General features: G+C 40.1%; 2 protein-coding genes across 2 annotated transcripts; one reads left to right on the forward strand and one right to left on the reverse strand.

Moving 5' to 3' along the window:
* Positions 1-110: 110 nt before the first annotated feature.
* apba2a (amyloid beta (A4) precursor protein-binding, family A, member 2a) lies at positions 111-9,919 on the reverse strand. Its single transcript, XM_059335938.1, has 12 exons — positions 9,831-9,919; positions 5,272-6,517; positions 4,259-4,363; positions 4,102-4,141; positions 3,868-4,013; positions 3,162-3,248; positions 2,887-3,069; positions 2,559-2,738; positions 2,181-2,393; positions 1,709-1,828; positions 1,433-1,573; positions 111-899 (listed from the first exon to the last, which is right to left on the reverse strand). The coding sequence occupies exons 2-12, from the start codon at positions 6,484-6,486 to the stop codon at positions 828-830; spliced, it is 2,502 nt and encodes an 833-aa protein (XP_059191921.1). The 5' UTR covers positions 6,487-6,517; positions 9,831-9,919; the 3' UTR covers positions 111-827.
* Positions 9,920-10,356: 437 nt separating this feature from the next.
* On the forward strand, positions 10,357-19,539 carry fan1 (FANCD2 and FANCI associated nuclease 1). Its single transcript, XM_059334341.1, has 13 exons — positions 10,357-11,933; positions 12,014-12,154; positions 13,520-13,721; positions 13,805-14,038; positions 14,690-14,821; positions 14,902-15,010; positions 15,122-15,241; positions 15,358-15,522; positions 15,627-15,789; positions 15,865-15,968; positions 16,050-16,244; positions 17,996-18,124; positions 18,208-19,539. Exons 1-13 carry the CDS (start codon positions 10,787-10,789, stop codon positions 18,343-18,345), a joined length of 2,979 nt encoding a protein of 992 aa, XP_059190324.1. The 5' UTR covers positions 10,357-10,786; the 3' UTR covers positions 18,346-19,539.
* The last annotated feature ends 997 nt before the right edge of the window (positions 19,540-20,536 follow it).

Here is a 20,536-nt window from a genome sequence, read left to right on the forward strand (position 1 = left end):
TGAATACCAAACTGCCTGGATAAGAATTGATTCATCTCTAATCCAGACAAATGTGCTCGATGTGTTGTATTTTGCAGTAACACCTTAAAAAATAAAAACAACAACAAGCATTCATCGGTGAGATTGTATTCTTAGTGTGTTATAACATTACATTCATTCAGTAATGTATATTTTGATACATTCTTGTACTGTACGCTCTGGTAAAGGTAATGATCACCCATACTGTATGTCTTTGAAGAGTAGGTGTGTCTTTGGCCTTCAGCATCACCATAATACACATAGTTCAGTGCCTTTGTACAGCATATTATTGTCTTCTTTTTAATACTTACTGTAATAGATTATCATGTCAGATTGAGAATGAATCCCTGGTCAGTAATTCTTCATAATAACATGCATATACTGTAGGAGTAATATGGCCTTTCCAACCAAGTCCTTGAGTAATCCAAAGTATTTACAGTAGAAGTACATTTTTAAACTCCATACACATTATAAAAATGACTAAATAAAAAATAAATGTACTAATTTATCTCTTCATAAGAAAATAATCATGACCTTAAAGCTACTTCTCTTCAACACCAGAAACTCACGTACAGTACTACAGACAGAGTATTCACATTGTAAGGCCATTATGACAAATGTAATTCAAGATAAAACCTGAAAAATGAGAACTGGATGTTCTTTACAGCATTGCAACAAGAGGCCGAGAAAATAAAATGATAGAAAAATAAATTCTCCTCGCCCCACTGAGCCACCTGTCCATCATCTGTCCCATCGCCTCCACGCAGCCAGACATGCAGAACTACAGTGGGCTGAACCATGCAGGGGCTCTAGATGTAGAGAGGCGTCTCCTGTCCTGTCAGCAGTCTGAACATCACAGCCGGCATCGTCTTCATGTTGATCTGACAGCCAGGAGAGAAGCAAGCAGGGACAATTACAGTGTCAACTTAAGAGCCCGTTTATGGAGGCACAGTCCTAATCACATCTCTTGAATCAAGGCCTGATTTACTGCTTCTGTGCCACAGAGACTCAGAGGAGACTTTGAATCCATTACTGACAAACAATCAGCTTCTATGGCCTTAATGGAGACATATAATTTGGAAAATTGTGGGAAAATGACAGAAAAACAGTATGTTAAGAGCTGCTGAAATGTGAAAGTAATGGATCAGACCAAGAATGGCTGTTAAGTAAACTCACATAGACATAAATTAAGCAATTTTTAATGTCATTTATAGTCGGAGATGGGCTGCAGAACATTTACTGGTTTTATTAATTGATTATGCATGCATGCAGCATGAATGAATGTAACCAGAAGTCTGTGCCGTGAACTCTAGAACTGATCTAATCTGCACGTATATCTTTAAAAGGCCTGCAGTGACTTGTGTGGTGCAGTAATCAGTGAAAATTGCCGTCTTGTGGCATGATGTCTTCTTACCTCACCCACTGAGACAGACAAGGTTTGAACAATCTTCTCATGCGCCATGGCAACAACACTCTGACCGTTTATCTCAATGATTCTGTGTCCAACACGAACACCGCCTCGCTCGGCTATGCCTCCTCGCATCAGACTGCAGATCTGAGGATGTGGAAAAATATATTTTGCATTTACCTCCATAGTATATATCAAAACTATTGCTATTGAAAAACAGCGTAGCTCTTCAGAAGCTGCCTCAATCTTAAGATTAGTGTCATGCTTCTTATTAACACTCACAATGCCATTCTGCACGCTGAAACCAAGCTGGAACTTGAGATCAGGTCTCTTGATGAGGACAGTAGTGACAGGAGGACAGCTCACAATACTCAGCTTCACTTTCACTTGGTTCTTCAGACCCTGCACCAAAAATACAGATGTTTATTTTATATGTAATATTCATTTAACCAGGAAGGTCCTATTGAGATACAATATCTCTTCTGCCAGGGAGTCCTATTCAATATTGGCAGCAGAATAAAAAAGTTTTATTAAAAAAAGGACAGAAAAGGACAAAAACATCACAAGAAACATATTATAACCAAATTGAACAATTGACACAAATAATGCAGGGGTCAGAAAGAAGAGGCATGTCAAAAAGTGGTTCTTGTTAAAAGCAACATTTTAAAGGATTTTTTAAAACATGTCCAGTGAGGGAAAAGATTACACCATTAAGCTATTTTGTGAAACAGGATATGCCTGATGTGATCTGTACCTTGATGATGCCCTGACAGGTGGCCAGTGGCAGCCCCACCAGGCTGGTGTCATTGATGGACATGATCTGGTCCCCAACGCTGAGTTTTCCGGATCGAGCAGCAGGGCCGCTGTTCAGCATACTGGCCAGGATGACGGTGGGCAGAATGGAGCCCCAACCAGACTCCACGATCACCACACCGAGACTCTCCCCTTTCTGCTTCTCCACATACAGCTGGAGCAAAGAAAAAGCACCTCTCAATAACTTTTAAGCACATTTTGAATGTCACATGCCAGGGGTTTGGAAGATTTGTGAGATTCTGGTGCCGCCATTTATGTGAAGGGAAATTCATCCGTCATCATGCACAATTCACCTGCAGCCAAATAAAAAATGTCACACCTCTTTACAGTTGTCTGAGTTTGAGAAATGGACGAGGTCATCATGGTACATTTCCTGGGAGTTGATGATGTCACTGTATTGTTTCTGGCTCAAGTCGGTCGGGTTGATGCCGTTGGCTCGCAGGAATTCTCTGTAGGCCACACTAAAAGCCTGACCGATGGACTGTGCAATGAGCTGCGCCTGTGGGAAGGGGGGAAAACTACTCAACAGAGAGGCTATCCCAGTTCATGACAGCAAAGAGCAGAGAAAGACTGCAATGTTTTTGTGACCACGGAACAAATATCTAACACAAAACTGAAGTATAAACCCCACACAGTAAAGCACTCACATCCTCTGACTCAAAGACATAGCAGATCATCCTGTACTGACTCTTCCCTTCACTGGAGTCGGGAGATTCAGAAAAATCCTCCGATGAGGCCTGAGACATGCGCCTCCGTGCCATCAGAACCACAATACTGCCAATGTCTGCGATGTAGGAGATGGTCCGCAAGGCACTGTCCATCATTGTCTCCTACGCGGAGCAAAAATAATAACAATCATTACTCATTATATCTCAAAATACTCTTAATTATTAACACAGAAAGAAAGAAAGCTGTTACTAACCTGTGTATCAGCATTCAGCACTTTGACAGCTTTAGTGGAGATAAACAGGTCCACTTCTGTCATCATTTGAGAGTCTTCATCTTGGCTCTTTGAAATAAATAGCATATTGTTTAAATCAGATATATAATATATCTGTACTTATATGTCACAATGCAAACTTTCAGCTCTTTGACACAACACTTTTAGACAGATTAGTATAAAAAAAAAAGGCATGCAACAGCTCCACCATGTGGTGAGGAAATGACCCCACTGCGTGTCTTACCCCCTTACAAATAAGTCAGCTGGCAATGCAGGTATATATACACTTAAAAATTCCATTAAAATCCAAAGTGAAGGGCACTTTGGGAGCACAGGCTTCTGCCAGTGCTGAACAATTACCTTGCTGTTTTACCCAGCGACATCAATTCAGATTCTTAAACCTGCAAACACACCCTGAGGCTTTGGAATCAAGTCTCTCTGTTAGTTTGATGGCTAAAGCTTAGAAGGCAACTTGTCTGATGGCAAAAATCCCAGATTCAGATCACCATCAACTTCTGATCTATCCCTCCTGGACATAAGGCCAGTCGGCTTGCCCTCTGAAATCTGTTCCTACATTTCTGAGACACAGAAACAGGAAGGAAGCATTCTGCGTCCTCCTTGGAAGATTTGAATATGCATAGATGAATCGATGGATGTTAACGACCGTCTCCCCGAAGAGAAGGATTACCTTGATGCGGCTGACCGCTTCATGGGCCTGGGACATGCGGACGGACTTGGATGGATTTTTATCAGACAACACCTGAGTGCAGCCAAGGTAGTTAGCAGCAAAGATGATCCCATCAATAAGATCCTCTGGCTCACAGGGACCTGGGACTTTGCAGCAAAACAAAACGGTTCTTACTGTAAAACACTGTAATGTACTAGAGAATTATGAAATGTAAGAATAGTATGCGATTATTACCGTCCTCAAAGCTCGGGAAAGAAGCAGCTTCCTGTGCGTTCTTTAAAATAAGTTAACATGTCAATAAGTTAGACTTCAGTGGTACAAGACGTATGGGGATAATTAGGGCAGATCACATCTCAGACAAGATATCTTCTGCTGTGTATTAAATCTTCACCTTGGGTGTGTTGCTCTCCTCTGCAGTGACGAGCTCTGGACACTGAGGCCTCCTCGGCTGCTCCGGCACCTCCTCAGGTATCACAGCTGTGCTCGGCTTCTCAGCCTGTTTGGATACAAACATCCTCTTTAACTTCAGCGAGCCTTGTTTCAACCCTAGAGCATCCCTTTAAAAGACTCACTCTTGTTAAAATGATATATTAATAGTATTTTAAGTCCTGAACATAACTACCAAATTTATAATATAACTTCCATTCATTTTCAAAGTGTTAACCCTTGAGGTGCCAATTTGCTAAAATGTCACTGTGACATATTTTTGTACACTGAAAGCTTGGCATTTAAAACATTTTCAGTCTGGGATATGTCGGTGATTAACAACAACATTGATTTTGATACACTGCATCAAAAACTGCAGTTCTCCATAATAAAGCAGCACTAACTCTAGTGAAAACCAGGGACATAGCATATATTTACCCTATAGGGCAAGCATTACAAAATGGCTCAATTAAAAAATTACAATTTTAAAGCCAGGGCTCTGGATTGAAAGCCTGATATTATGCACAAGAATACATGATTTTATGCTTTAATGTTTGTGGGTCAAAATGTATGTTTTAATGGAGACAATTTTGTCCTTAAAGGTCTCATTTTTGGCCACACACTTTATTATAGACTTATAATATGAGTGCTCATTTCCAAAGTAGAAACAACTCACAACTTTGCAAAAATGTATGCCATTCGAATTAACACTGCCAAATTTATCAAAAATATGTAAAAAAAAAAAAAAAAGTGTTAAAGCCAAAATGTCTATAGTGAGGAACAAGGTGAATATGTCTTATTGTCCTGTGTAGATGAACCCCCCAGGGGAATGGGTAATAAAGACTATTTGTGGCAAAGCATATAATTAAAATGGTACTTAATTCACCCTGGGACACAGAGGAGGTAGACTGTGCAGAAACAAACACAAGTCACAGGGGATGGGATCTGACAAAGACCTGCCCTATTTGCATTGGTTACCTGCTGGGGTTTCTCTGGCCATCTCTGTCTCTCCTCAAGAGGCTCCCTCTGTTGTTCTGGTGTGTGATGAGGAGCCAGGGATGGTTTGATAACCCTGGGCTCGCTCTCCCGGCTGTTCGCAGAGGGGGGACTGGGTCTGGGAACAGGAGGAGCCTCTCTGCAAGGCGGGGGCTTCTGGGTGTCAGCGGGCGGCGGAGCATGGGAATGACGAGGTGGTGGAGGAGGATGTTGCTTACTGGAACCGGACCTGGCTTTGGTCCGCACCGCAGCTTTTTTGCAGTCCTTTGACAAAGTCTTTGGACGCTGTTCGGTGCTGTTGGTCGTGCATCCTTTGATCCCAGAGACAACATGCTCCACGTCCTCTACTGCTACCTTCCTCCCTCGTCCTTTACCCGGCCTCTCCTTCTCCTTTGGGCCCATGTGAGATGACTCACACTTCTTACTGGCTCCTGGGATATTATGGTTTCTTGCAACTCGAGTGTTCTCTTCTCTTTCCCTTTCATCACCTCCCTTTCTTATTCTTTCATTCTCGTTGTCCTGATAAAGGCTAGTCTTCCTCTGAACACTGCTCTCCGTCTCCTCTAAATCCTCTATAAACTTGGCTCCATCTAACACCTCTTCTATCTCATCTCCGTCGCTGAAGAAGAACCTGTTCTCCTGGCCCTTCTCCACCTCCCTCTCAGCTTCATCCCCAGCAGCCGGAGCACAGTGCGACCTGAAACGATGGCCCGTCTTCTGGGGCTTAGTGTCTAATTGTGATCCCTCACATATTTCTGTGCCAGGACGAGGCCTTGGTGTGAACTGGTCACTGTTGTTATCATTAATATTATCACCTACTGCATGCTTTATATAGCCTCCGTCCTCAGGAGAGTACTGTTTGTAGTACCTCGTGTCCACAACGCCCTCTCTGTTCAGATGCAGCACCTCATCATAGTCCTGCTCCACATCAGAGCCCACGTTGTCGTACTCGGAGCAGGTGTCCTCCATGTCCTCAGGACTCGGGTCACAACTCTTGTAATAGTGGCTTGCAGGGACAGGAGGAGTCAGCTTGTCATTGTTGTCATCCTTCAAGGTACACGTGGGTTTCTCAGACGCCTCCTTCACCAAACTTCTCTGCTCTTCTTGGCTCTGTTTAATGAGTCCTGGACCGGGACACGGTGGAGGGCTGGGAGCCAATATTTTGGTAATGTTTCCTGGCTTGTTTCCATGAGCCATCACTGGCCCTGTAAGCCCACTTCCCTCAACCCTGTGAACATGAACAGAAAACAGAGATTTGATTTTTGAGATGCATTTTTACATGATACCTTCAACAGCACAGCACATTTTTCACATGCAACCAGAATGAATAGTGCTCCTGCAGTCTTAAATTTCACAAATATTCCATTCAAAGTAAACTATAAACTCAGGCCTGCTATCTGTCAAACATTTACATTGCAGTTTGGTTTAACTTATAGAGGTTCAGTGATGAATATTCTGCCACCTCATATTTTAAAATGAGTAACTGGAAAATAAAAAAAAACTGCAATCTTATCTTTTGTCTTTCTTGCTTTCCCATCATTTAAATATTTTTCTTCTTTTCCAATATGGGTTACGATATACACAGGAGAGTGCCCTGATAAAGCCCCTCTGAGGGTTTTTTGCACTTGCATTTGAATTTTAAAAAGTTGCAACATTTTCTAAAATGTGAATAAAACAGTTTGATAATTTTCTAATCATTTGTGACATATATTCAACTGAAAACTGTACAAAGGCAGTATATTTTATGTTCAAGCTTATAAACTTTAGTTTTTTGCATGCACTTTGTATTCTGAATTTGATGCATTCTGTTTCTATTTACATTTAACACAGCGTCACAACTTTTTTGGAATCGAGGTTGTAAAAAAAATACTGAACTAATATGAATTTTATGAGATAATTTACACAAATCATGTTAAATTTCTTCTCGGGAACCAACATATTGTAGAAATGAACTGCCACAGGTTACATCTCTCCCTCTATAAATACACAAATTATTTAGCCATTAAATTTTTGTTCCAGCTACAGAACAACCTCTCCCCTTGTTTACTTTGCAGGCTATTACAGTGCAGCCCAACAACACATTCCCTGAGAATCCTTGAAGCTTTTCACACGTTACCAGATTTAAATAACATATGATAAAACATTTGTCTCACTTTACAGAAACATTTGGAATAATATTATATCAGTGTCTTTGTTTCATATTTTAAATGAATTCAGTCTTGAAGTGGACTGAACAACTGGTTCAACTGGACAAACGGTGGCCACTAATTATAATGTACATCTATCTATTACTTCTATACCATAGAACACCCACTCAGTCCTTTTGTCTGAGACGCTGATGTTGTTTGTTATCTTTCATCTTGTTTTCTTGCACCTGATCTAATTTTGTCTTGATGTCCTACAGAACAGGAAACATGCAGCAAAACACTTTTCAGTGAATCAGGCCAGCAGCATGTAATGTTTTTAAAAAAAAAAAGTAAAGCATTTGTTACTTTTTCTACTAAACGTACAACCTCACTCCCTACTGAAGCATTTATATAACGTTGTTAGTGTGAGTGCCAGATTTATGATCCATGACTTGTGTCCTCTGAGGAAAACCATCTGTAGAATTGTACATCATTGTTTTGACATCTGAACAGCATCTCTGAATGGATGTTTGCTCTGGACCCAGGAGCAACACAACATCCCATCTGCTGGCAGAATGAACAGATAATGCCACATTCACAAAAGAATGAAAACAAAGCTTCTGGGGAAAGAATTTCTTTACACTTTTCTTTGTTTCTTTTATGATTTTTTGGGTCTTTTAAGGAGTCAAACAGCAACAACAAATAAAAGATATCAAGCACAACATAAATACTAAATGAAAGCCATACATGCTACTGTATATTACTCTCCATGTGAATATACATGTACTACAATCCAGTTTACGTCTGTATATATTACTTCTTGTTATGCATTCACTACATTCCTGTTTAAAATGTACTTATTTTAGATTTTCTATGCTATATATTTTTTGCCCTTTAAATTCTCATTTTGTTGTTACTTGTCGAATCGTGATTATTCTTTTTTATTTATTTATTTATAGCTATATTGCATTGTTAAACGGAGCCTGTGACTTTCATTTTCATTGCCAGAAATGTTATTGTTGTTGTTATGATAAATCAGAATCAGAAATGCAGAAAATTGCTGGTTCAAGCCTCTCCAATAATAATTTCTTACCTTTTTAACAGTGTGGAGGTGCCATCATGAACATGAACATCAAAAAATATGATGGACAGTTGGTCAGACAACAAAAAGCTTCCTAAAGCTGTTACTTTGGGTTCTGTGAAAAATATGAATGGTATTTTAACTATTTTCTTACATTCAATACACCAAAGAAAACTAAATGGCAGATGGACAGCTAAAGAAAATACATTATAGTTAGCTGCAGCCCTACAGTAGGCCTACAATGCCAGTATAAAATTATATTATTAGGAAAATTCATCAATTCAGAATAATAAACAAAAAGACCCAATGCATTTGAACCAACCAGACTGTTTTTTTTTAAATAATACCTTCAATTATCCCCTTCCATAATATCTATTTTTCATCTATAGTGTGATTTTAACCTAAAGAAAAGCCACATACCCCTGAAAAATGTGATCATGCTGTTCTCAGCAAAGGCTTTGTCACTTGATTAGTACTGGATGTATCAGAGCTGAACACTGTGGTCTGATACCCGCCCAGTCTACACATGTCAACACCCTCATCTAAACATGAATCATGTAAGCTTGAAGTGGGAGGGGGGGATAACATAGTACGATTGCGCTGTTTGGGCTCAAGCTTTCTGATATGATTTATGTTTATCACACCACACACAATAAATCCCATCAGTGTTGATCGGATGATAATGCAACTGAGATTATGGTATTATGAATAAAAACCTAATCCTCCCCAGATCACCTCCAATACAGTACAACAAGCGGACCTAATCATGACCTCTCCATGGTGCTGAAGTGCTAATTAAAAACAATGAGGTTCATTATAGTGTTGCGTTGATTTTCAGTTTTGGATTCCACGCATTTCGCCCTGCCCTTGACGTATTTGTGGTGGTATTTTATAAACCCATTACGCCGAACTTTTGCCGCAGCTGCAGGAGTGGTTGTTGTGGTTTGCTCCGGTTTCCCCCCACAAGTGGACGCCGCATTCCCATCTGCTTAAATATCGATAAGATAATCGGATATATGGTTTTCCTGCGCACATATATAGCACGCAGTGATGGAGCTGGCTCGCTGCACGCATTACACGCACACACACGCACGCTCACTGCTGTTTTTCATCATCTGGAAGCAAATATTATCCTGCTGCAATTCACATCGACCTTGATTTGGAGCATCGAGACTGCACCATGCTGACATCCAGCTTATGGGCTGATGTTGGACCACAGGAGCACATCCAGCATTGTCCTCAGCTCTGTTATCGCAAGCCGAAAAGGCCTATATGCATCACTGTTACATTCCCCCCTCCATCCATGCACAGATGATCTTAAACGTGCCACTTACCAACATCAGTCCTGCCGGCGGCCCTCCTTGTGAAAATGCCCGTGTGCTGATCAGATCAGATTGCTCTCCGGAATGGTGATTTTTGAATAAAAGCCGCACAGCAGCCCAGGAACCTGTGTAGAAAATACACCCCCCATCATGTGCTCACCGCTCTGTCCCCCAACAACAAATAACACAGAGAAAAGCATATTGTGCACGCAGTCAAACATACGCCTAAACAACGGATTCGTATACATTATTATTATTATTATTATTATTATTATTATTATTATTATGTTTTAACAGTGCTGTTAAGGCTGTAAAATGCTTGATTCATATATTTTTTGCATTATTTTACAATTTAATTTTTAAATTATAAACAAATACATATCGTACATTTGGAAGATTTTTTACATTTATTTTGCAGTTAAGCATACGCCTAAATGACTGACTTATATACATTAAAAATGTAAAGAAATAATAATAATGTCTCACCTTTTTTAAACAGTGCTGAGGTGTCATTTAGGATATAAAGGAGCCGATTCAAATATATTTTGCATTATATTACAATTTTATTTTTTAATTTTTTTTCTGCGTTTAGGTAGCTGGGAAAATATCGATGTAGTCGGGATCGATTATTTCTCACTGAAAGGCTATCTGCGCTCCGCTGGTTACGCCTGCCTGAGAAGCGGGACTGTTTTTTATCGTGCAGCTATTCGCTTCAACCGGTATGTTTTGAATTGACAGTCTTTATATTAATGTTTTTGTCGCTTTTATAATCCATGTGTGGAGCAACAAAGGCTAGACATGTGTTTTAATGTATAATAAAGTTTTTCTGAGCCAATTTAGCATTCGAGTAAGCTAAATAGACCCATAGCATTATCCATCGACCTGTCCACTCCTTCGAGCATACAACAAAGAGAAGCTCTTAAATAGCATAAACGTTTTTATCTGCCAGCGCCACTTTCGGCTCCATCATGACCGAGAAAGACAACAAAGACAAACTCAAGCGAAGTTTGTCCAGGAGTAAGAAGAAAAGCAGTGTCAAAGCTGGGATTTGTGCCACCACAACTCCCATCACCTCGTTCTTCAGCAGCCAGCCTCCACCCAGGCTGGCCTGTCCCCTGTGTGGCCAACTGGTACCAAGATTCAGGATCAATGAGCACATTGATCTGCAATGTCAGAACTTTGAGAGAGGAGACAGCAGTGCCGCCTCAGCAAGTAATAGTGTTGTGCCAAGCAGCCAGCTGTCACCCAGGAGGAATCCCCCAAAGTCCCCAGAGCTGGACCCAAAGAGGGAAGAAGAGACCAAGACCAGCCCTTATTTTAAAAAGAATAACTCTCAGCAGGAGCAAAGGGAGTTGAAAAGGAAAAGTGTGGTCAGGACGATTGACCTTGGGAGTCTCTCCTCCAAGTTATCTAGTAAATGTCATAAAGTACGTGAGAGGACACAGACAGAGGACAAACATGCTCCTGAAAAGGAGACTTATTCTCCTGAGACACTCAGCAGCTCACAGAAAGAAAACCTTCAGAGTTTAGAGGACGAAAATGATTGTATGACAGTCAATGACCTTACAGACGCTAGTGCTCCAACAGCAGCGGAAGATCTGGTAGGTTCAGAGAAAGGACATGATGTTGAACACAAAGCATCAAAATCAGAGAGTTCCCCAAAACAGGTTGCTCCAAAGCTGCGCTCTTCTTCCTTCAAACTATCAAAGAGAAAGAAGGAAACAACTCCCTCCGACAGGGTGTTTGATTTCAGAAAGAAAGCAAAATATGAGGGGAGCAGCAGGGATCCACAGGGGGTGTTATCTAGTGAAAGTATAGCAGATATGGACCAGCTTAAAACGGAGGTACATTCTACAACTACTTGTGAAGCCCCTCTGAGTTCAGAGGAAACACATGAGAAAAGTGCTGCAGCGATCAATAGTGACTCACTGGCGGAGTCTGCTGCTGAGAACATTACTAGTGAACAAGCTGTCGAGAGCTCTCACCCCCTACGACTTCCCTACTACCTCCGTAACTTCAGGACCGTGCTACAGGCTGTGCTGGAGAATGAGGACGACAGGTCACTGTTCAACCAGGAGGATATGTCACCTGTACATGCATTTGAGAAACTCTCAGGTATGCTGACGTATCACTCAGTCGTTGTTGTTCAGCATAAGTAAGGCCTCATCACTCACATGTGTTTTTCCCTTGCATAGTCATGGGGCAGAAGCTGTATGTGAGACTCTTTCAGAGGAAACTGAAGTGGCTGCAAGTAAATAAACTGGATTATGAGGAGATATGCAGCGACCTGGGACCTGTTGCTCAGGAGCTGGTTCAAGCCGGTTTTCTACAGGCAGGTAAATAATCCCTGAGGATACATTTTGTTGCATCTTTCGGAAAGTAAGCTATAACCTTTTGGATCGCTGGGATATTTGTAGGGCTGCTAGGTTATCACAATAATGATTATTTTTAGTAAATATAAAGATCACAATTATATTACTTGATTACTCATTAACTTTGGAAACATCACGCATTTGTTGAACTTAAGATAAGACTTTTTTTATAACAGTTTTTAACAATTTACAACTTTATAACTGAAAAACAATTTAATTTTTTTTTAAAGAAAATACAAAAAAAGCTAATAGATAACGCATATATATATATATATATATATATATATATATATATATATATACATTTAAAGAAATATAAAGATAATCAAGTAAATTATGTCAAAACAAATAAGACTTATTCTGTTATAATGTTGCACTTCCACAACCTACTAAATATAAATATTCAATATAAATAACATTAAATATGTTGATGTGTACTGACACAACTAACAGAAGGCTCCTATTTTAATTCAACATTTTGGTAAAATGTACAGCATTTAACATATTCCAGTCAGTAACTCTGCGAAAACAGGAAAGAAGTGCACTGCTGTGAAATAAATGGGTGTGCTGGATTTTTACCACAAGGCAAAACAAGAGTGTCATTATAAAACAGAATGTGGCACAATAATAGTTTTATCTCGATTATCTTGCTTCATAATTATTGGAAGCCAGAATTGGAATTTAATTGCCAACATACTGTATAATTATGTCTTCAATTAGGATTGTGTTGTTTACATCCTTACAGAATCACAATAACATGTTTAATTTGAAATCTGGCTCCACTTCCTGAAACATTTTAAAGCCCTCCTGATTTATAACTGCTGTTCCTCAAAGGCTCTCCTAGGGAGAGCGAGGAAAGATAGGAGAGATGCATGCTGGGAAAGGCTCCTGCCCCCCTGCTGTTCTGCACAAACTCCCTCGCTGCTTTGACAATGAATGGATTGATGAAATTGGTATATATGGAGCAAAACCGTGTTCCCAAGGGCCCCCAAACTCTGGAACAGTCTTCCTGTTGGAATTTGTTATTCTACCTCAGTGACCTCCTTAAATCTTTACTAAAAGCTCATTTTTAGAAACTTACATTTTAACATTAATTTGTCTTTATATTCCATATCGCTTTTAATATCTACTTACTTTTTATTGTACAAATAATTTTTGACATATTGATAGATTTTTTGTTTGTTTGTCAAGTGCTTTATATCATTGCTTTGAATACATGTTATCCTGCTGAAACACCATATCACGTGAAACATGTACATTTTCTGGTTTCTGGTTTTCTCTTTTAAATGCCCTACTTTATTGTTTTTTGGGGTTTTTTTTGCATCAAAGAGAGTGACCTCCAGGACTTGGGCGAGGCTCTGGATCTCCTGCCTGCTCCTGAACTTAAAGCTCTGGCAAAGACTTTTCATCTCGGCAATTCTGGGACTCAGAAACAGCAGCTAGTGGACGGACTTCTCCGTCTGAGCCGGCAAAAGTCCCTCTTCTCTCTGACCCCTGCCCAGAACAACATTGGAGCAGTCATCCTCAAAAGGTGAGATAATTAAACACACTCTTGTCACTCACAGAACTAGTACTGCAATAACAATCTAACTCCTGTTCTCTCGATCCTTAAAGGGCAAAGCAGCTTGCAAGTTCCTGTGTTCGCCTGTGTCGCGGTCCTCGGGCCGTCTTTTCTCGTATCCTTCTCCTCTTCTCTCTGACGGACACCATGGACGAGGAGGAGATGGCTGCTGGTGGGCAGAACCAACTCTACACCATCCTGCTGGTTAACTCAGGACGCCTGGCCTTCCCAGACTACACAGTGCAGCGCACAGCCATGGTGTTCCAGGACAGAGAGGATCTGATCAGGTGAGGGTCTGCCAATAGAGTAAAATTAAGTTTATTTGAATATAATCTACGCAGGATAGCCAGGAATAAGGGGCTTGACAGAAATGCAAGTTCATGCTCCAGTGTGAGGCTTGTAAAGCGGGAAAAGAAACCCCCCCAAGGCAACAGGTCTCTAGTTTCAACACGATATGACATGATTAGATTCTTTGGACAATAATATGGTATTTCATGACATCACAAATCATTGTGCATCAATTAGTTTCCCTCTGTTAAATATTTAATCATTCAAAGCACCCAAACATTTAGGTATTGCACTGTATTAGGCAGTAACATGTAACCTGAGAACAAAAAAAACACTAAAAACAAATACTGTCCTTCTGCAACACATTCTTACTGTTGTTGTTGCTGTCGGGAACCCACACGTGGGTCTTTCAGTTCTGGTGTTTCATTTGCACTCATCACAGTGTGACTTACTTGCACGTCAATCAGCTTGTTGTGTTAATCTCGACACGTGTTGCTAAAGGCATATGGCTAAATATCTCACTGTGAAACACATGTTTGTGCAGATAGCTGCGTGCACCAGACAGTGACAGCCCATACTGTGACATTTGACACAAATACAGGAGCTGTTTGAGCCCTAATAAATTCTAATCATGCCCTCCATCACACCAGATATGAAGCATCCATGCGAGCCCTGCAAGAAGTAGCCTCAGCTATGCAGGGTGGTCAGTGGGAAGAAGCCATGGAGCTCTACACTGCTGCTAAAAGTGCCTGGCAGGAGCTGAGGAAAAACCAGCAGCTCAGGTGACATAAAACTATTTATTTGCTTCTGTCTAAAACACAGGGATTTCGTTGAAGATTAACATTGTTATTGTGCTGGATAGTCATCAGGAGGAGCTGCCTGTGTTCCTGCGCAGCTTCACCACAGGATGGGCTTACACTCGGATCTTATCCAGAGGGGTGGAGATCTTGCAGAGGCTACGTCACTATGAGGTTTTCTGGCCTTATCCGCCCATACTATGACACAAATTCAATGACTCACTAAGCTAAAAGTATATAATAAACTGTAGTTAAAGATGTTATGGGTCTACTTTTATGTTCCAGGAGGCAGTGGAGGAGCTGCGGTCCTTACTGTTGCAGTCTGTTTACTGTCCTGACAGCCGAGGAAGATGGTGGGACAGACTGGCACTAAACCTTCATCAGCACTTAAAAAAGCCAGAGCAAGTGAGCACCAGCATCTGTGGACATTTTCATTATTTATCTCTTTGTGTGACAGTGTGCTCAGAAACAGTTGTTGTGTTTTTATATGTTTAATGGTGGTCTTTTCCCATTGCCCCTAGGCTATTTGTGCTATCAGAGATGGGCTGTCAGACCCTCTGGTGCGAACTGGACATAAGCTCTCTCTTCATCAGAGAGCGGTTAGGATGAAAGAGTCTGCCAGCTTGAAGAAGTATCGCCTGCAACTAAAAGACCTGCCCACTATCCACGTCCAAGATGTCACACATGTGGGTTTAACACACAGTTTTTGAATTTCTGTGGGAAAATATCCCGTGTTAGTTGTTGGCCGTATGTAAAATAGTAGATTTATGAATTATTGTTCTGCCTACAGGTGACCATCCGGGGACAGCTTTTCCCTCACGAGGGGGGCATGGGGAAGTCCAGGTTTCTTTTACCTACAGATAGAGAGTTGGGAGATAGTGCTGATACCACTGTGATATGCTCTGTGGAAGACCTATGTTTAGCTCATTACCGCCAACAAGGCTTTGACCAGGGTAAGCAGATTTGCTTCACCTATTAAAAAAAATGTTGGAATCCTTTTTATCACCTTAACATTGTTCATGTAATAGGGATCCATGGAGAGGGCTCAACATTCTCAACACTGTTTGCTCTTCTGCTCTGGGACATCATTTTCATGGAGGGTATTCCAGATGTTTTCAGAAATCCCTACCAGGTAAATAAGCTCCAATATAGTCACAGGGTATCTGTGCATCCACTGAATACTAATTCAACCTATCCTCCTTTCTTCTCACAGACATGTCCACTGGATCTTTACACTGACTGTTTCTATGAGAACAGAAAAGATGCGATTGATTCTCGTGTGCAGCTGCTCAGTGAGTCATCAGTGGAGACTCTGCGTGACATGTTGGAAGATGTCTGGACCTCCCAAGAGGGTAAAGTGTGTTCACTGGTCAGCTGGGAGCGTTTCTCATCTCTTCAACAGGCACAGGTATTTATTGTTGCATATATTAATAAATATGTACTCAGTGGCCTATTATTATATATTAATAGGTACACCTATAAAATCTAATTCAATTCGGTGCAGCAGTTCAGCCATTAATTCTACTTTTACAGAGATTGTAATGTTTGTCTTGACCCCTTTGCTACTTGAAAAAGATGCCACTACTATGATGAGATCGCTCAACGTTTTTTACGCGCACAAATGAAAAGTCCAGTTTCCGTATATCAATTAATTCAGTTTATTGTAGCTTCTCCAAACAAACGTATACTCCCTTCTTAAAGAAAATAAAGTTCTATCTTCCAACTTATACATCACATTTCTGCGGCCAAGAAACTGTGTGCGTCTCCCGGGCATCTCGCAATAATCAGCCATACACAACACGCATTTGTTAACTCATCACATCAGAACCCATAACGAGCGCTCCTCTCCACCAGGTGGTGGGAGGTGCAAACAAACAAACAATCAAATCAAAATGGTTATTACAATGTTTTTATTAACACTGTCAGAGAGGTATTATCCTACTAATATGTTTATTATTGAGGTGAGACACTCACACGGCCACTTTATTTGGTACACATGTTCAACTGCTCATTTATGCAATATCTAATTAGCTAATTGCATGGCAGCAACTCAGAGCATTTAGGCGTGTCGACATGGTGAAGACGACCTGCTGAAGTTAAAACTGAGCATCAGAATGGGAAAGAAAGGTGATTTAAGTGACTTCGAACGTTGCATAGTGCCAGACAAGCTGGTCTTAGTATTTCACAAACTGCTGACTTACTGGGATTTTCATGCACAACCATCTCTAGGGTTTACAGAGAATGGTCTGAAACAGAGAAAATATCCAGTGAGCCAAAATGCCTTGTTGATGCCAGAGGTCAGAGGAGGATGGCCAGCCTGGAGATGATAGAAAGACAATAATAACTCAAATAACCAACCGTTACAACTAAGGTCTGCAGAAGACCATCTCTGAACACACAACACGTCCAACCTTGAAGCAGATGGGCTACAGCAGCAGAAGAATGCGTCACCACTTTATTAGGTACACCGTGTTAGCTAATTGTTGGCCAGTGAGTGTTTTTTCCATTGGACCTCATTTATAAATAAAGACATTAAGCAATTTGAGGCTCGACAAGGGGGATCGCCCCAATAGCAACGACCAAAATATTGCTCCCTTGTTAAACCTGCCATTCCTGCTCTCCATCCTCTTGTACCAGAGAAAGAGCAGGGACAGGGGGGTTGTTTAGTTAAATAAGCTAGCTCTAACAAAAGTACATGGTCAACAATGAAGTAAAAGGTCATGAATTGCATGCTCGCTGCACAGTCTGCTCTGAACTGGTGTCTGTATCAGCAGATATTGGTTTAAAAAACAAGCACAATAACAATGCAGCTCTTATTACTAAACAAAAGTACTGATAAACATAGACTCATCATTTTTTCTGAATCTGTCCTGTACTTCAGCAAACAAGACATGTGTTAAAGTATTATTTTAAAAATCTCTCTGGTAAAAATAACAAATTGCCTACTAATGGGAGGTATTTCAAATGTTTTGAAATTCACAGACACAACAGGGGAATGAATATTAGAAACACATTTCAATATAATGCATCCCAGTAAAACACAAACCTCAGCAATAAACATTCCATCACATTAAGCTTTATATAATTGTCACAGATGTTCTGTCTACATGTGTTACTGCAGGCACTGACATAACCACTTTTTTTTACTCCTAATTACAGTCTCTTGTGTCATGCCTGGGTGGAGCCTTCTTAGGAGGGGTAATAGCACGAATGTCCAAAGACTATAGACACTGCCGTGCAGGTTTGCCTGATCTAGTGGTGTGGAACACCTCAAACAACAGCTACAAGGTGAGATCACATCATATCCTGGTTAAGTCTGGTTACATGGAGTGTACTGCAGTGTGATATGGGGTACGTTGTTGTTTTTTAAGCTGGTGGAGGTGAAGGGACCCAATGACCGGCTGTCCCAGAAGCAACAGATCTGGCTGGATGAGCTGCAGCAGCTGGGGGCTGATGTGGAGGTGTGTCACGTGACGGCTACAGGAGCCCGAGGAGCTCGTCTGGAGTAAACAGACACAATAACTGACTGATTATACTTTGCTGCTAACTAATCAGAGTGTGGAAATCAGCAGATATGAAAAAATATCTGGGAATATCTGGTCATCTAGAGATGTTGATGTTTACCTCAAAACCTGTCTAATGGAGGGGGCATTTGGCAGTTACATCAAAGTAACCAGTTCCTTCAACAGGCTGAGGTGGTGAGCATCACTGAGAACTGCCAGGATCAGAAATAGCTTGCCTGCAGATAATCAGAGCTGATGCATGACTGGAAATGCATCCAACTACCACACCAAACTGATGGTGTTTCCTTTTCTTTGGCAACACTATATCCTCAGGATCCTAGGGTTGCCAAGCAACGAAAACTCACATTTAGTTGGCTGCTTATGAATTGTATGACAGCTCTACGAGTTTGTAATTACTGTGTGAATAGGCCTATAAATATGCCACCACCAGAGAAGCTAAATAGTTTGGCTGTACTTAATGATTGTTTTCACTATTGATTCATTTTTAATGATTTGGTATATAAAATGTCATGAATGGTCAAAACCACAATTTCCTAGAGTCCAAGTGAAGTTGTCATCATCACATTATTATTATTTTTTTATGTTTAAAACAACAGCCCAAACCTAAATTATTCAGTTCAATTTCTACAACAGCTAGGGGGATGAATTAATAATATTTTATTGATAGAGATGCCATTATCTATTCTGCGTATTGATTCCTGGTCAGTTTTTCTGTGTGGGGGGGAAAAAATCTATGTCTACACAGGTTTTCAGCATCATAGTAACTGTTTTATTATCTCTGAGTCTAAACACACTGGAGATGAAATGAGAGAATATTTGTATTTCATTTGATTTCATTTGGGTTTTCTCTGTCAAGTAAGAAAATATGGAATTTAGTACAAAGATGCATATAAAGACGTTTCAGCATATTGCCTTATTTGAAATTATGATTTTACAGAAATAACAAGCAGCACTGTTGTCATCTTTCTTTGTTGAAAAACATGTCGGCATTAATGAAATAAATTATTACGCTTGAAGGCAAACACTTTTTAAAAAAAGACTCAAATGATGAATTGATTATCAAACCGTTTAGTAAATGAAACAATATGAAATTGTATTAAAGAGATCTGTCACTGAACTGTCTTGCTATGTAAAATGACTGAGGTGGACACTGGAAAAAGAATAAAAAAGAACTATTTTATAATTATTATTTATTATTATTAAGAAGAATATTTTGGTTTTTTTCAGTCCAGTGAGAAAATCTGAAATTTAAGTTCAAGTAGCGTGGAAAGATGTTTCAGGATATTGCAGATGTTTCCAGCTCCTACTTGAAATCATCATTTCATAGATATTACAAGCAGCACTGTTGTTATCTGAAAAAAACATGCTGCATTAATACAGGGAATTGATACACTTGAAGGCATACATACTTTAAAAAAAAGACTCAAATGACAAATCGATTTTCAAACCAGTTGTTTTTTTTAACCCTCTGAACCCCAATCTGTTTCAGGGTGTTGTTTTTTGTGTGCTCTTTTTTACATTTTAATCACTTGCCTTGTATTTCACTGTAGTATGTAAAATATATACGTTTGGCACCTCTATGGATACACCACAATCATAGCTAGAAGTGTCAACAACTTAGAAATGTCTTTTGTGCAGAATAACACAGTTAAAATGACATAAATTATAATACAACTTTTTAAAAATCTGAATAAAACTGAATTTACATAAACTTTACATATACATATAAATCAATGTGACATTGTATTAAAGAGATCTGTCACTGAACTGTCTTGCTATGTAAAATGACACTGTAAAATTGATGGGAAAGAAACCTTTGTTTCTATTTAGGTTATCTCAGTCCAGTAAGAAAACTTGGAATTTAAGCTCAGTCAGACAGGTTGTCTGTTGTTTTTAACCCTCTGAACCACAAGCCGTTTCAGGGTGTTCTTTGCTCTTTTTAAATTTTACTCACTGTGGCCTTGTATTTCACTACTGTGTGTGTGTGTGTGTGTGTGTGTGTGTGTGTGTGTGTGTGTGTGTTGTGTGTGTGTGTGTGTGTGTGTGTGTGTAATATATAAGTCCTGCACCTCTGTGGAATCAGCACAATCATGGTGATGTATTTTGTGCAGAATAACACAGTTATAATTACATAAATCACTGAAAGAAAAGAGATAACACAAGTTGAATTTCCAAA

The sequence above is a fragment of the Centropristis striata genome, chromosome 6 (genome assembly GCF_030273125.1).
Source record: "Centropristis striata isolate RG_2023a ecotype Rhode Island chromosome 6, C.striata_1.0, whole genome shotgun sequence".
Taxonomy (NCBI): domain Eukaryota; kingdom Metazoa; phylum Chordata; class Actinopteri; order Perciformes; family Serranidae; genus Centropristis; species Centropristis striata.

Excerpts from the sequence above, each read along its gene's own strand:
- fan1 (XM_059334341.1), top strand. The coding sequence starts at position 10,787 with ATGACCGAGAAAGACAACAAAGACAAACTCAAGCGAAGTTTGTCCAGG. Across the intron at positions 11,934-12,013 it reads TGCATTTGAGAAACTCTCAG|TCATGGGGCAGAAGCTGTAT; the intron begins GTATGCTGACGT and ends TCCCTTGCATAG. Across the intron at positions 14,039-14,689 it reads GACAGAGAGGATCTGATCAG|ATATGAAGCATCCATGCGAG; the intron begins GTGAGGGTCTGC and ends CCATCACACCAG.
- apba2a (XM_059335938.1), bottom strand. The coding sequence starts at position 6,486 with ATGGCTCATGGAAACAAGCCAGGAAACATTACCAAAATATTGGCTCCC. Across the intron at positions 4,364-5,271 it reads GGCCAGAGAAACCCCAGCAG|GCTGAGAAGCCGAGCACAGC; the intron begins GTAACCAATGCA and ends GTATCCAAACAG. Across the intron at positions 3,249-3,867 it reads AAGCGGTCAGCCGCATCAAG|AGCCAAGATGAAGACTCTCA; the intron begins GTAATCCTTCTC and ends TTTATTTCAAAG.